Source organism: Phaethon aethereus (genome assembly GCF_964289735.1).
Source record: "Phaethon aethereus genome assembly, chromosome: 1".
NCBI classification, from domain to species: Eukaryota; Metazoa; Chordata; class Aves; order Phaethontiformes; family Phaethontidae; genus Phaethon; species Phaethon aethereus.
In genome coordinates, this window is record NC_138575.1 from 174,975,178 (window position 1) to 174,991,077 (window position 15,900).

At 40.4% G+C, this 15,900-nt stretch overlaps 1 protein-coding gene across 1 annotated transcript in view; it reads right to left on the minus strand.

The window, feature by feature from the left end:
• Positions 1 to 9,835: 9,835 nt before the first annotated feature.
• LMO7 (LIM domain 7) overlaps positions 9,836 to 15,900 on the minus strand; it is a 130,416-nt gene continuing 124,351 nt past the window's right edge. The window contains exons 30-34 of the mRNA XM_082013629.1: positions 15,256 to 15,475; positions 14,064 to 14,336; positions 12,595 to 12,703; positions 10,752 to 10,854; positions 9,836 to 10,238 (exon numbers count right to left, since the gene is read on the minus strand). Of these exons, the coding sequence (XP_081869755.1) occupies positions 10,195 to 10,238; positions 10,752 to 10,854; positions 12,595 to 12,703; positions 14,064 to 14,336; positions 15,256 to 15,475 (749 nt within the window). The 3' untranslated portion in view covers positions 9,836 to 10,194. The remainder of the gene's footprint in view (positions 10,239 to 10,751; positions 10,855 to 12,594; positions 12,704 to 14,063; positions 14,337 to 15,255; positions 15,476 to 15,900) is intronic.

The window sequence follows — 15,900 nt, forward strand, 5'->3', positions numbered from 1 at the left end:
AAGAAATGCCAACAGAAGTTAATTTTTTATTGAACTATCTAGTTTGCTATCATTGTCTTCTTCATTTAAGGAGAAAAAAGGTCTCCTGGCTTATAAAAATTACCATTTAATTAGCTTGAAATCAGAGGCTTCATGAACATCACAAAGGAGATTTCTAGTCCAACAAAATAGGTGAGCACTCAACATCTTTACAGAATCATGGCATATTGTTTTTATCACTCAAATCCCCAGCTATTCTCTCAAGCTTCCAAAAGAACCACTCCTGTACATCTGTACAAGATCTTTACAGCACCTATACAAAAACTTAAAGCAAAGATAAGAATTACAAGGTAGTTGTAAATTCATCTGCACCGTGCATACATGCCCAGCTGAGGCAAACCAGTGCAGTTCTGCTCAACATCAACAGAGCTAATTTTCTCACGCTGTGTTGCTACACAGCCTTTAGTAGTTAGCTTGGTCAAGGTTATCACTCCACAGCCTCACTAATGGGCCTTGCTAATCCGAGTAATATTCCTCTTCTGCCTGGCCAGCAGAGAAGTGTATCTCCAGTGGTGCAGGCTCTCCTTTCACTGAAGCCACTGGAGTTCATTGTACAGCAGAACACAGCCACGGGTGGATGGGGGAAATCTTTTTCTCAGGCTAGAGAGCGACAGTGCTGTTACAAAGAGCCTGTTCCGTCACGGGAGGCAAGACTCGGGCAGGCGACTCCCAGGCTTGCTTTCCTTGAGTGCTCTGCTTAAAACCAATCAGGCACTGTGGGAATCAGAGAGTTGCAATCGATCTACGTGCATGAGAACAGCATTATAAATGCAACTGTTTTGCTGCCTCAGCATGAAGCCAGATCAGAAGATAAACATATTTGCTGAACAGCACAAGCATTGTTGTTATCATGGAAAAAAACAGTGAAGCAGGACTGATGAGAGAAAAAAATACTACTTTGACTACGAAAATCAGTGAGTGTAAATATCTGCTGCTTGGGGGACTGACTCAGGAACATTTTTGCCCTTGTCTATTGATACTTCTATGGACCTACTTCCAAGGTCACAACCTTGAGACACTGAAGGGAGTAACTCAAATGCTCTCTAGTGCTAGGTGAAGGGATGCTTTGGTTTTACAACCTTAATGAAGTTAGAACCGTCAGTATTTTATACACAATTCAGTCTTAAGAACAATTCATGATCTGGCAAGGAGATTAGGATTAATAAAATTATGAAAACAGCATTTCTGAATAGGCAGGTTTCTTTGTTTTGAGTCCAAGATGTTACAGAGAAATAGGATTTCAGAGAATAGAAGTGCATATGATACTAAGAACACACTATGTGATAACAGTGTGTATCTTCAAAGTGCTATAGGGAATAATCAAAGAGAGCATTAGCATAATAAGGGTAAATGGGTTGTGTAACCTGTATATCCCCTCTTGTTTAGTATCTACTTATCTTTCCAGTATCAAACTGCTGTTTATCTGCTCGCTTTTTTACTTCCATTTAGCACTACTTCATGAGAAGCAGCAGATGAAATGAAAAAGATGACATGATGGTGAAACCAAGGTGGCTGGTGTAATACAGAATGTTCTGGACCACCCAATCACCTTTGTACATTGACAAGGATGACCCTCAGACCAGAACTGCCTTTCTTTTATTGCTGAGTTGACACAGCACTGAGGGAGAGGGAACACAAAATCCTGAGGTTTGCAGGTGTTAGACATGTTATGAACTATCATGGGCAACAGAAAACTCCAAAGAATACTGAGTCCGCCAGTCATAAGCAGAAAACATCCAATTATCCCAATAGCAAAGGGCAAAGAAGTAATTTGTCACATTTTTATTTGCTGAGGTCCAAAAGTACTTGTAAGCATTCAAATTGTTTATAGAAATGCATGCTCATTTGTACCATGAATTTTGAGTAAAATATTCCGACTAGCATAGCTTGGGACTGCCACTCCGCAGTGTGCTGTGCTGTATGGCCACGGTTTATTAAGACGGTAGCTGTATCCAGCTGAAGGCTGCTCGTTTACTTACTTGCTCCATTGCAAACAGTGGTGATTTTCCTAAACCGTTTTAAGATTCTCCTCTGATCTGTGCAGACAGGAGTTCACTGGTACAACCACCGACATTAGTAATGAGATGCCGCACATACACGTCTCACAAACGCAGTAGGTTACCTCAGTAGGAATGAAGACTATTTAAAATGAAGTATCACTTGCAAGTAAAATGGATGTTTCCCTGCAGGAGTCTTGCTTACATGGGCATCAAAAGACAGTAATTGTTATCTTTGCAGAGCTGGAGTTGGATGAAAGGTTGCAAGCTGGACCCCCCTTATCAATACCTGCCAAACATAGCAGGAACTAAATGTATATTTGCAGCTGACACTTCATGCTGAGAAATAAAAATAGAATGTTATCTTGTACCCTTGTCAACTGAGACATGTCAGCATGGGAATCTCTTACAGGTGCTTCCCTAAGACAGGAAAATTAGCAGAGCAACACTGGAATTCAGGCATAGTCATTCCCACAAAGACGGTTCAACACCTTACTAAATATGCCAGAAGATTTATGCAGCATAATTCTCTTCTGGACATAAGCTCTTACTTCAGATCTATGCATTACACAAAGAAATTCTTGTAGAGCTTCAGATTTTTTTGATCCTCTTAAAGGTTATTTCCCCTCTGTGTTAGATATTGTCCTGAGAGAGTTCTGTGTTGCAATTCATTGGGTGAGGACCAGTCTGTCCACAGTATCCTCTCATGGAGGTAATCTTGCATTTCCTGACTGATGTGAGCAATAAGGTTTTATGTACAGGTAGAAGAAATAAAACTGGAAAAAATGGGGATTGTATCAAAGTCATATGTACAATCTAGGAGAGAAGAAGAAAAAAAAGAGTTAATCCAATGCTAAGAGCCTAAATCAAGTTAAAGGAAGGAAAATAAAATCATAAGCTAGAAAGCTCATTAAAATAAAATAGCTAAAAATAAAATTAACAAGAGCACTAATTAACCACTGGAACAATTTATGTTGACATGTGGTAGATTTTCCATCATTTGCATTCTTCAGATCTACAACAGGGCTTCTTTCCAACAGAGAACACTGCTGTTCACACAGAAGTTATGTGTTCAATACAGGAATTATTGGGTGAGAGGTTCTGATCTTTGTAGGGATATAGTCGGATCAAATGATCACAGGAGCCTGATCTGACCCTGAAATCTGTGCATTTCCATCCCAGAAGGGACATATGCAATTGATGCACCAATAAATGGCACAGTCTAGGGGCAAAAGAAAATTCCAGCTCAGGGAATCAGAAACACTTGCGCTGGCACAGTTACTTGCAAAAGGCCATTTAACATGGCATGTTGTGCCTGCTCTCAGTGACTTGTGTTTATGAACTGTCCAGTCAATGGCCCTAGCTTTTTCTTTCTATTATGATTAATAGAGAGAAACTGTGTGTACACACACTTTTTTCTTAAAGTTCTTTGGTTCTTTGTACAATATTGACTGTTAAGGCAAATCTATAGAAGCCAGTAAATCCCACTGAATGATGCATCTCTTTTGAGTGTTTGTTGCCTACGGCAGCTACTTAATTGGGCAAGCTTTTTTCCAGTAGGTTGAACCAATTAAAAAAATTCTTCAGCTTTAATAAACTGATACCCTACTGCTCACCCTAGAATATCCCTTTTGTGAGCAAGTACTCTACATCATCCTCCAATGTTGTTTTATGTCAGTGCCCCTAGCTCCCAAGAAGCATGGAGCTAAAATGAAAATGCTGAAGAGCTTCCAGCATGAAGCTGCTCTTTAATGTAATTACACCCGCTGCTAATAGCCTCCCATTACAGCCATGGCACACGTTTTGCTAATCTATTACAAATGGTTGGTTGGAATTGAGAACACCACTGCAAGTACACCGGTTTTCATGTTGAGCTCAAATTGTCAGATTTCAAACCTTTTTATCCTCTGTAAGTGACAAGGTGGGCCATGTTACAACAGCTATTACCTAAGGGAAATGTTGAACTTATCACTTGGACCCTCTTCAGGGTTCAGCTGTGAGGTGCCTTCCTGTAAATAATGAGACTGGCTCTGCCCATTTCTGGTATCAGCGTGAGCGCTGAATTCAGACACCAAGCTCTAACAAAGGGCTTGCTGCATAAATCTCGTCACTAACCAGCATTGCCTGCGGTGCTGCAGCCTGTGTGAAGAGATGAATGCCTAGGTAATTGAGCTTGAAACTTCTGAAAAATCTTCTATAAAAAAATTCTTCAAGAAGTCTCAACAAAACTAAGAGCATATGCAATACCTTGAATTTCACTCCAAGATGCTTGATTTGTTTGTTCTTACGTATTAGAAAAATCCTGCAGTAAGCTCACACTGAAAGTTACAGAAAACATTTTCTAATTTTGAAGTGACATTTTATTTAAACATTGCCCTCTACCAGAGCCGCTATCTGCAGACCACTCAGTTCCCAAGTCATATTCAAATATACATTGCAATTAATTAGCTGATAGCCTGTAAACCTAAATACAGGGTAGATGAAGGATTTATCTGAATCAAAGTTTCTCAGGTATTTTTGGAAGAATTCAGTCAGCACTAAGATAGGTAAACACAGGGATGAAAAAAGGCAGGTGCCTATGTGTGAGTTAGGGTCCACGTGCCTGTTAAAATCAGTGAAGCTTAGACAGCCAAGCACCTCACCCGACAGGAGATACTGTTCACTGGTCCATGAAATCACACCTTTGTCTGTAGGGAGTTGAGCTTGATTCAGATGCTTGCTCGTAAATCTCTGCTGCCCTTTCAGATGCTCTAAAGCACCCCACAAGACCTGCACCAGCAGCTGCATGAGTGTCTCCCAGACTTGCACCATATCCTGCGCCCCAGCCCTGGGCGGATGTCCTAGACACTCAACAACATCCCAAGCAGCACCAGACGTCCAAGAGCAAAGAACATAGCTGAGCCCTAAATCCAGCCAGATTTTAACACCAGTGCAGAGGCCTAGCTCACCTGTAGATACCTGCATTTAAGGGTTTTAACCTTAAACAGAGTGTCTAAAGCTGATGAATGGAGGGAGAGCAGTTTGTTCTTCTTCCTTGAACAGCATCTTAAAAAAATATAAAGAATCCAGGAAAATACACCAAAACTCTCCACTAGAAATCATCTAATTTATTTTTCTTCCTAGGAAGTGTTTTCTTTACTTCTTTCCCTACTCACTATAGGTTTAAGGAGCAGTTAATTGACCAACCATCAGCCAAAAATCAAATGAGATCTCTACAACTCTCATTACATTGCAACTTCAGTATCACTTAGCAAATGTGACCCTTTTTACACAAGATTACATCCACAGAAAGAGCTTTTTATTGCGTGAGTTGCACTTACACACTGCCATCTTGTGTTGCTAGCGGATAATCGGTTTCCCTGAACTTCAGAGCCCAACATGCTCCAAATACTTGAGCAAGGATCAAAATACAGATACAACATTTGTAAGGTGGGTTTCTCTGCCTGTTCCCCTCCAGGGAAGGGAGAGGAGGAAGCAGTTTTCTTTGCTCACCTCTGCTAACTCAAATTAGTAGATGCAGCTTTGAAGGAGCCCAGTTAAACCAGGCCTTTAACAAGGGTGAGAAACTCAGCATCAACTCTGTACGTTTCAACTTCAGTCCTTTGAGCCCCATTAATCAAAAATTCCACTCGCTGTTTGCTCGCAGGCAAGCAATTTGATACAAGCCAACAAAGTAACTCAATTCTTTTTTTCAGCTATTTTGTGGGAAAATGAAATTGAAGCCTGCATGGAAATACTTGACACCACACAGGAAAAGCCAGCCCAGCTCAGAGTGCATCACTCCAGGCTGCAGGACACCAGTTGGGCAGCTCTAGCCATGCGGCAGACTGCAGGTTGCTGAGCTTCTTCTCCCCTTGCGTTCTCCACTCCCAGCCAATTTCCAGGCCCAAATGATTCCCAGCAACAGGGCAACACAACTGGCATGGCCATCCCTGACTTTTCCCACAGGTTTGGTCCATAACACAACACTGCGAAAGGGGAAATCATGGATACGCTGGGATATACTCACTGATGCCTTGGAGGTTGAGAAACTTTGAACTGTGACAAAAAATTTTGTCTCTCAGTGTATTTCAGGGCTGGTGATGGGGATTGTGGGGATACCCATCCTAGCCTACACACCACACTACCATAAAGGAAGGCGGAAAATCACAGTGCAGAGAGGCATCTGCACCATATCCGTTAGGTATGGGTCTTAACTGAGGGCCAGATCTGCACAGCATCTGCTTTGGGTTCCTACTCTAAATAGCTCTCAGGGAAGCAGTCTTCCACAAGCAGCAGGGAGGACCCCAGGCTCTTGAGGGTTGTGAGAGCAGGCAGTGTGAATATCCCTCTATAGTCTGTATTTGGGCACTTCATACACCAGAGTTCTCACTTGTGGTCTACTGTGTCATTACTTGCCACAGCAGTGGAAACCAAAGCAAATATCTTTACCAGTCCACTTCATAGGAAACACTTTAACTGAATACCAAAGCCAAGGCCAAGTCACAAAGGTGGCTGAACAAGGAGCTTGGCAACTTTGTGTTGATGAAGCATTTTAGATTTTTTTTTTTTTTTAAAGCAGAATCTGAAAATATTTTTTGGTGCTTTGTCATTCAGCATTTATTAGCAGGGAATTCCCTGGTGCAAGGCAGGACCCATCTGCTCAGGGGATCAATAAAGCAAAGCAAAACAGGAGACAGGCAGAGGAGTTACAAGCATGAGGAGTTACAGGAGCCCCATGCTGGTGAAGTTCTCCCACTACACCAAAACAGCATGATCTTCCCTTGCTGCCCCCAGCTATCATGGCCATGTCCCCTCTCCCCAGCCTGCGAGCTCTCCTTATCCATCCCTGAGATCCGCTGAGAGGAATCAGCACCCTAAGCTGCTTTGGCACCCTCACTGCAGCTCCTCATGGTGCCATGTACCAGCTCAAAGTCAGAGCCCCATCACCCCCTCCTACACATCCCAGCTGTCCTCTTCCCCTTGTTTCATCCGCAAAATGGTCCCCCAAATTCCTGTGATCCCCTGTTTTCTTCACTGCTTCCAAGGATGCAGGCACAGAAGAGTACCTAACTGGGGATGAAAGGGTTAGGGGAAGCCACTGACCAAAGCAATTTGGGAGCCATCGCTGAAAAACACATAGTGCACATTCCAGCTGCGTTTTCAGAAGGAGCAGAACCTAAGCCAAAATATTTTCAGCACCTCATTTCTAGCCACAGCAGAGAAGTTTTGGGGAACTTCCACCTCTTCCAATTGTTGTGCTTCAGGGATGAGCATACAGGACAAAGCATCAGTCTTGCCATTTGTATTGAATGCTGAAGAGAAAGAGCATGAGGAGCTCGATGGGAGAACTATATACAAAACCTGAAGTCTTCTGTGCAGGAAAAGAAAAAAGCAAGGTTCTTACATGTATTTAGGTGAAGATTTTAATCCTTTCATAAAAGTAATTTCCCATGATGAAATGCAAACAATTTTATATTTCAGCAAATCACATTAGACACAGTTAGCTGGATAGAAAGAAAAAAACCCCACCTTCTAATAATGCAACATCAGAAATTTTATTTACAAATATACTGTAATTTGACAACCATTCTCCACTCAGTTTGTGGAGGAAAAAGTGATAGTTACATTCTCCAAGTGGGAAGAGAGAACTCTTCCTCTTAAATGGATTCCACAGAATATTATGCCAACACCACTGAGCAAACAGATAATTCTTTGTATTTAAGTTTCAAAAAAGCACATATTTTTAGAAACCAGCATATGGAAAGCAAACACATTTGTGTGCATTTAAATGCAGCTTCATATTAATCTAGAGAATTCACTTTCAGTATATGTCAAAAATAAAGACAGCAATTGCAAATATATATTTATATTAGCTATTCCTCTAATGCTCATTTCAAGAGCTTAGAAACAAAATACCCTCTTCATATACCATTGGAAAGTCAACTAGTTGATTATAAGCCTCAAAAATATTTTGAAGTTATTACTGAAAATATACTTATTCTCCCTTGTGCTCTCAGTACTTGAAGCTGGAAAAGTGAAAGTATTTCCCCAGATATTTCCTTACTGCAATTACTTTCTTATAAATAAAAATAGTTGTATGAAGAATACAATGCATTACTATGAAGACTAGACAAGCCAGAGTTACTCTTAGAAAAAACACACATACACACAATATATATATTTATAGATCTACATCAGCAGCAATCACCTCTTCTTTTATCTGCAACAGTGGTTTCATATCTTCATTTGCTTCACATGGAGGTTGGTTGTCCACCTGTTAGAGACAGAAGAAACTGTAATTAAAGTCTAGCTACTGAAGTATCTTAGTAACAGAAATTAAAATTTCCAAGTTTAAAAAGTTTCCAATACCTATTGAAAATGGTAATGCAAACTAAGGTATACATTCCAAATCTAGCAATCCAAATTTAATGAGCAATACAAATTTGAGTTTAATCCAATTATAGCACTGCAGGTTATTTCAGGCCAAGTAATATTCCACAGAAATGCACCTTACCAAGTTTTTAAGAATTACTTTTAGTATTGGCACAGAGTGGAAGTTTTTCTAAATTTACCCTTCACTAATCTAATTAAAACTTGCTAAATAACTGTAGCAATATTAAAAAAAAATCCTTTTTATCCTCTCTCTGCATGTATTTCTGAGCATCTGCCAATACACTGGTGTTTCGCTACAATGCTACAAGTTTAAACCACAAAATTAACCTAAAAATGTGAGAAAATATCACACCACAAAATTACACAGTGAATATTAGTAGTCCTACATTTTATCAAATCTTTTAGCCAGTAAGTTCACCATCCCAAACTAACGAATAATTAGCCAGGCTGATGTCAAATGCCAACTGCAAACAAAGTAATCTGCATTACAGACCAGTGCTGTGCTATCAGTATGTTTTCACTGCAGTAATCACATAGCTGGTTTTTGCATTAGTAATTTAAATTAGTTATTTGAATAATCACTAATTTCAATGCTTTATTCTGTACCTTACAGTACAATAACTTAGTTCTTACAGTTCCTGATTCACTCGTCTATCATAAAATTATGTTTTGAGGTGCCCACTGGCCCAATAAGATGCAGTCTGAAGGGAAGGGAATAGAACCATTTCTCACAGATAACTCTGCTTCTGAAAGGCACTACTGTGACTTTATGGGCTGTAATGTCAAAGAGAGACTAAATAGCAATTTATCCACGATAAAATTTTTGCTTACTTTCATCACCAAATTCCTGAATACTGTCTTGCCAGGAAATAATTAAAAACAGGGTGTTTTTTTTCAGTACCAAACTTTTACAACTCATCCAGCAACTTTGCCCACTAAAGAAAAGATAAAGCAAAAATAACATCAGTGGACTCACACTGACTCTCCCACACATTTGGGTGCTTCAAATAAGAACATGGTCACTTTGGTGTAGTCTCATCATCGAGCAGGAGATAAATTCTCCAAACGTTAACTCAGAGAGTTACGACGCAGTGCTCTGGATCACCTCCAGACGGAAGGGAGTGATTCTTTTCCTCCTTCCACTGAACACAGCGGCACCCTTACACCTAACATTAGCCTCTGTGAATTCACTGTTATCGTCAAGGAGAGGTGTGGGGTTCTCTGTTTTTAGCACAGGCACCACACAATTATTTCACAGAATCACGGAATCTTTAAGGTTGGAAAAGACCTTTAAGATCATCAAGTCCAACCATCAGCCCAACAAATTCTGTGTGGTGCAGGTAGCTCTTCCTAGAAGCCAAAGAGAGTCTGAAAACAGAAACAGCACCAGATACAGAGCTTCTGTTTTTCTGGGCTAAGCTTCTCAGCCAGCAGATGCTCAAGTCCTGCTGATGTGTTGTAGCATGAGTATCACCTTCCCTTCACTGCTTTCTGTTCCACCATGATAAAAACGTGCTGGGCTCATGAAGAAACGTGGACATGTTTCCCACAAGTAATTCAGAAATGTTTTCCCTTAGCTGAAGTTTATCATCCTACAGGATTCCATATTTGCTATATAAGGCTCCTGAAACTTGTCAAAATTAGGAGGTTGTCTACCATCATCTATGACAGCAGAAAAAAACCCCTCAAAACTCAACACCATTATTCAAAGCCTTAACATCATGCTCCAGTAAATCAGAATTCTGCAAACCATAATAAAAGAAAAAAAATTATACTGCACCTTTTAATTAAGATCTGTAAGTAAATCAATTCCTCCTGAACTTGTACCTAAATGAATAACCAATCACAGACCTATAATTCAAATAATAATAGCATTGCAAAAAGAAACCAGCATTTGTGCCACCTGCACAGGATAAAATACTAGCTTTCCAGGTATGTGTTAGGATTGAGTACATACATATTCAGACTACTTTACTAAAAAATATAGACAAGTTTTCAAAAAGACTTCTCTCTTATCAAGACAAGCCTGTTCAGCAACTGACAACTCCTAGACACCACTTGCTCAGATTTATGAAGAAAGCAGGACGACTATACCGCATTGTCTGCTTGAAGCTGCTTAATAACAAGTTGGTAAGATCAGCTACCAGCAAGCTAAAAGTTAGGAATGACTACCCTACAAAAGACAGAAACTGTCAATCAGACCTTGCTGAACCTATTCACTAATGAACCAACTTAAAGCTAAACACGAAAGCTATCGAGTGGCCCAGCTGAGCAAACACTTGAAGTTGTACAGCACAGACAAGAACTATGGTCATGCACACTGCAGTTGGATTGCCTTACTTTTAAATCTGATATAGCAGTCATTGCAGAAGAGTTTGTTGTTTCGGATCCTAACTTCAGCTCCAGAGCGGGATCCCCCAAGGTCGCATCCACAGGCAACACACTGTATGATAGGTGAATAATTAGCAATTCCTTACAAAATACTAAGAAACAAAAATGCTGTTCAAAAGCAGCTTGGATTAAGCTCAACAAAGCTTGAACCATAAACCCACAATCACTAGAAGCAAATGTGTAACGATTAGTAGACCAAAATGCAACCAACCCTGAGAAAGTATTTTAAGGCAACGACTGAACAACAAATAGCAGAGATACACCAACTAAGCAAACATAAAGCAGATGGTTTTTAGAGCTTAGTTCATTAAATCTAATTTGAACTTCAGTTTCTCTGAAAATTAAAACTGGCTCAACACAAAAAAAAAATTTGGTCGCTAGATGGCAACAGCAGTTTTGGCACAGAACACCTGGGTGTGCTACTTGCATATTTCCAGGCAGCACTATACACTGCTGGTGTCCTCAGCCCTTTGGCACTCAAAGCAGCAAATACTCAGGCACCCCAAATGTCCAGGGCTTACATCATAGAAAAAAGTTCTTATTTGGAGAGGAGCCGATTTCATTTTTCTTGAAAAAACACATGAATAAGGGGCTTGGTAGTTTTCATGCTAACATTAAACTATTTAATTATGGTGGCTGAACACATCTTTGCTGTCAATATAAACCACCTCTGGAAGGAATGTAACCCAAAACATAAACACTCTCCTTACTGAATTTACAAAGCAAAGCTGACTACAGGAGGACAGATAGTTTGCCTGCTTAAATGAGTAATCAATCTTTTGGATGGCAGTCTGTTCAACAGCTCATTAGTCTTCAGAAATTCGAAAAACAGAAATTTGGTATTTTATTCTGTAGGTTAGGAACTACAGGTGGACTCCCTCACACAGAATACATGTTCTGCAGAAAGGGAATGATGACCAGTCCCCACGGATTACTCCTGTTCCTCCTGCTCAGGCAGGCAGGACCAGGAAGACCTTTGAGTCAATCCCTTGTAATAGTCCAGGTAATGAATTTCAGCTGGGCACATAAGACAAGTGTTCTGAACCAGACTCAAAAGTCTCTTTCTGAAAGCCATGGAAGAAGTAAGGTCCAACAGCACCTCCAAATCAGAGTCTAATTCCTCATCTGGCGTTAGGGCAGGGAAACTAGGAGTGCTTTTACACCTTTTGCAGGCAGGCGTTTATTCTTTCAGCTCTGTGTACGGCCCAAGCTGACTGGAAATCATGTAACTATGTCTCAGTGCTGAGCATGAGCTAATATACCTAGCTTCTCACCAGGGTTGAGTAGCACTAAAGACAGCTTCTGGTTTGGTGCTGGGTTTTATCCTGCTAGGTTGAACACTGACAACATGCCTTTGCCTGGAAAGCACCACACAAACGCTGCCCGCTACGATTAGTTTAGAAGTGATGGGTCATCTTAGATGATTCAATTGCCAGGGTCCAGGCTGAGATTTCAGTTTTTTAAGGAGCTGGTTTCTCTGGGAGAAGTGGCTCAGCACTTTCTGATTTTTTGCTGCCTATTTGAAGAAGGAAGAACTTTGATCTCACAGTCAATGGGCCCATCTTACTTGTCAAAGTCCTACTTGTTAGCTCTGGCATTTAAGAAATACTTCTAGAGTTGAGGGCTAAATGCCTGCAGATAGTACTGCCTCTCGGAAATATGCATGCACCACGCTGTCAAGAGTAGAAGGCAAAGCAAGTGATTAGTAGAGCCCCAGTGAGCATAACACTGAGTAGCCATGCGTGCTCCTGATTAGTTCCTGTTCCTTCACGATGTGACTCCCAGCTCTCACCTTAAAGCAATGTAAATGATAACAAAGACCAAGAGACTCAATGATCATGGCTGCTCCTTTGCCCAGAACGTTATTACAGTATGAACAGATTTTCTTCCCACTGACTGACCTAAATATAGAATGAAAATCCTTAAAACCAGCTTGAAAAGGTTTAAAAGACAAAGAAAAGTTATCAAAGACTTTTTGAGACTAAAAATAAAAACACACTGGTAGAAAGTGGACTATTACACTGCTTGGGGAAAATAAACTGAAAATTAGTATTATTTACAGTAGATCTGAAAGCTGAAGTGTTATACTTTAGATCAAAGTTACATAGGAACAAATGAAGAAGTTCTGTCACATTCTTGGGAGATACTTCCTTGTACAAAATACCTTCTACAAATAAACATAAAAAGTATATTGTTAAGTTTGGAGAGTAAGAACACAGGTTTTGTGCTCCTGCCTTATTTCTTACTTGTGGGGAATTATCCCGAAGGCTAAGTTTTAGCAAGCACCCCTGCCAAGTCCCACCATCTGCACCTTGTTAGATAACAGAAGGCTAGTCCTGGACACATAATATTATGTTAACTCTTCGAACATAAGCCATACAGAGGTCAGTTTCCATGTATCTACCAAGACGTTAGCAAATGGAAGTGAGAACAAGATAAGCAAACATGCTTAAGAAGGTAATTTTCTTACATTATAAAGAATGTGATAAATTGACCCTTTTTTTAAAAAAAAAAAGCTAGGTCCCTACAAAGTGCCTGAGAGTGTAAGAGCTAGTGAAGCAGTGTTCACACTGTTGTTATATATAATACAAGTAATTGTATGGGGATGATTCTCTATAGTCTTATCCCAAAGTATTTTTAAAATGTTTCAAGTACATAAAACAGCACAGTTATCTACCCTACCAGATATGCCATTATTCCATAAATGAATTCCATTTTTGTTTCAAAATATGTTGCAATTCTTTCTTTCTCCTCCTAGATTAAAACCAACATCCTATTCTGTAATTCTCCAGGGTCACAGGTTATGAGCATTCCTGAGTGCTCCTTGAGATGATATTGACCACATGCCAGGAAGGGGGGAGGAGAGACCAAGATGAGGGCCATAAAGTGTGGGTTTCAGGAATCTTTTATTAAAACAAACCTAAGAAAATAAATGTCAGAAATGCCATCTGGAGTAGGCTTTTACTAATCATCCTGGTAACCAACATACGGCTTGGAGACTGGAGATTTATTATTCCAGTTCCTTTGTTTTTTTAACCAATGTCAAGCAGTGATGACAAACCTGGGGCATTTTCTGAGTGACTGGAGTAGGGAGGCCCATATACCAGACCATATTTCCACTGTCCTGTCCAGCCAGAAAACTCTAGGTACTTTTCAGACTTGTTAATCAATGTTATGGGCAAGACCACTGCTGTAGACCACCACATATAAAAATGTGCAGCCTGACATTTATACATTCCCAGCAGAAGGGCACCCACTCACCTGCTGCGTGTCTGAGACCCTGGCTGGGAAGCAGAGAGGGGAGACTGAGCCCGGGGGGCTGCCTGGGACATGGAGGGGGCTCTCGCAGAGGTGGCTGCAGGAGGTGCTTTGCTGGAGGAAGGAGTGCACATGTAGGCTCGGTTTGAAGTGGACACTGGGCGACTGAAATCTTGACTAGAGGGCAGAGATGAAGAGGAGGCAGACTGGTTCAGCCATGAATGGTGCCTCCAAGAGCTTGTTCTTGAAGAATCGAGGTTGTCCAAAGACTCCCCCCTGCAATACAGGTACACATACAAATGTAAATGGCAGTACAGCCAGAGCAGAAGAGCTACTACTTTCTTATTTTTTAAAAAAGGCAACCATTATCCTAGCATTTTTAAGATTTTCTAGCATGAATATATTTGTCTGATCACCCTGAGCAATATTCTTCACATACCGATTTAAAATGTTTGAGCCATAAATTATGCTTTGTGTCCAGTCCTAGTCTCATGGGAAAAAAACAGGCGAGGCAAATGAGAGGTGGCACTTAACCACTACAGCGAATAAAGGCAAAACACTCTTCACTCCCGCTTTATCAGGGTGAACCATATCAAAATCCACTGTACAGCAACAGACAGCAGATACCAGGTTTGTTTTTGTTTTCTCCAAGGGATACCAGAAGGAAACAGCAATCCACTCAGACTGGATAGTATCATCTAGGTGCAAGGTGTTGGCCCAATAGCCAAACACTCTCCTGACTGATAACTCAGCTGTTTCCTAAGTGACAAATCCAACATTCATACACTACTTAAAGCAAGAAAACTCCAGACTTCCTGATGTATTTCTATGTTAAAAAAAAAAAGTATACTCTTTAGCCATAATAATCCATTTCCACAACAAATTGTCATGCTGAAATCTTAAGCACATCTGTCAATGACATAGCACACTTACTGATTTCCATTGCTGGTATACTGACCAAGAAATAAGCAGCTCGAGTTATTTACAGCTCACAACCACATTCTTTATTTGCAAAAAACATTTAACCCCAGGCTTAATACTGCTAGTTTCTTCTATCTGTGCTGCTATTCAGTTTACCTTACAGCATTTCACAGACTCAACTCGTTTCTGTGCTCTGTAATACAAGCTGAAGTTTAGAATAACCAAACAAAAATATTTGACAAGAGACAAAGTTAATTTTTAATGTGATTCCTACCTCCTCATGCTATTGCTGTACAGATTAATCGGCTCTTTATGTATACTGGAACTGCGCTGCCTAATCCAGCTGCTGTCTGTGTGTAGAGATGTTTTCTTCCTCATTTCCTGAAGGATTTGCTGTCTCTCCAACTCTGCTGCAGAAAGGTTGTGCTCCTTCTGAGACTTCTTCTGCGAGTCACCCGCGTTCCAGGACCTCTCTGAACACTTGCTCTGAGTACCTGTTTGGACAACATGCGCAAACTTCAGCTAGACACCTTAAGCCACAAAAGCAGTCATCACACATCCAGTACTCTGGCTGTAACTCCAAAAGCAGTCATTCATCACCACATTCACAAGTTTCTCTAGTTCCTTTTTACAGTGGAATGACCAGTATCTAACTTGGCAATACATCATTATTACAGTTTTTTCATTTGCGTTTCCATTTAATGTGGCCTTTTACATGATGTTTAACTTAAATATTAGGTATTTAACTTAAATCAGTAGGTATTTTCCTTCATTTCCCAAGTGTATATGCATATTGCTGCAATATTGACTATTGACTATGTTGACTATTCCTGCAATACAAAGCGAAGCATGTACAGATTATATAATTGAATGGTTGGATACTTTCTTTCCCTTTAGGAGTTCATACTCTCTTTTTCTA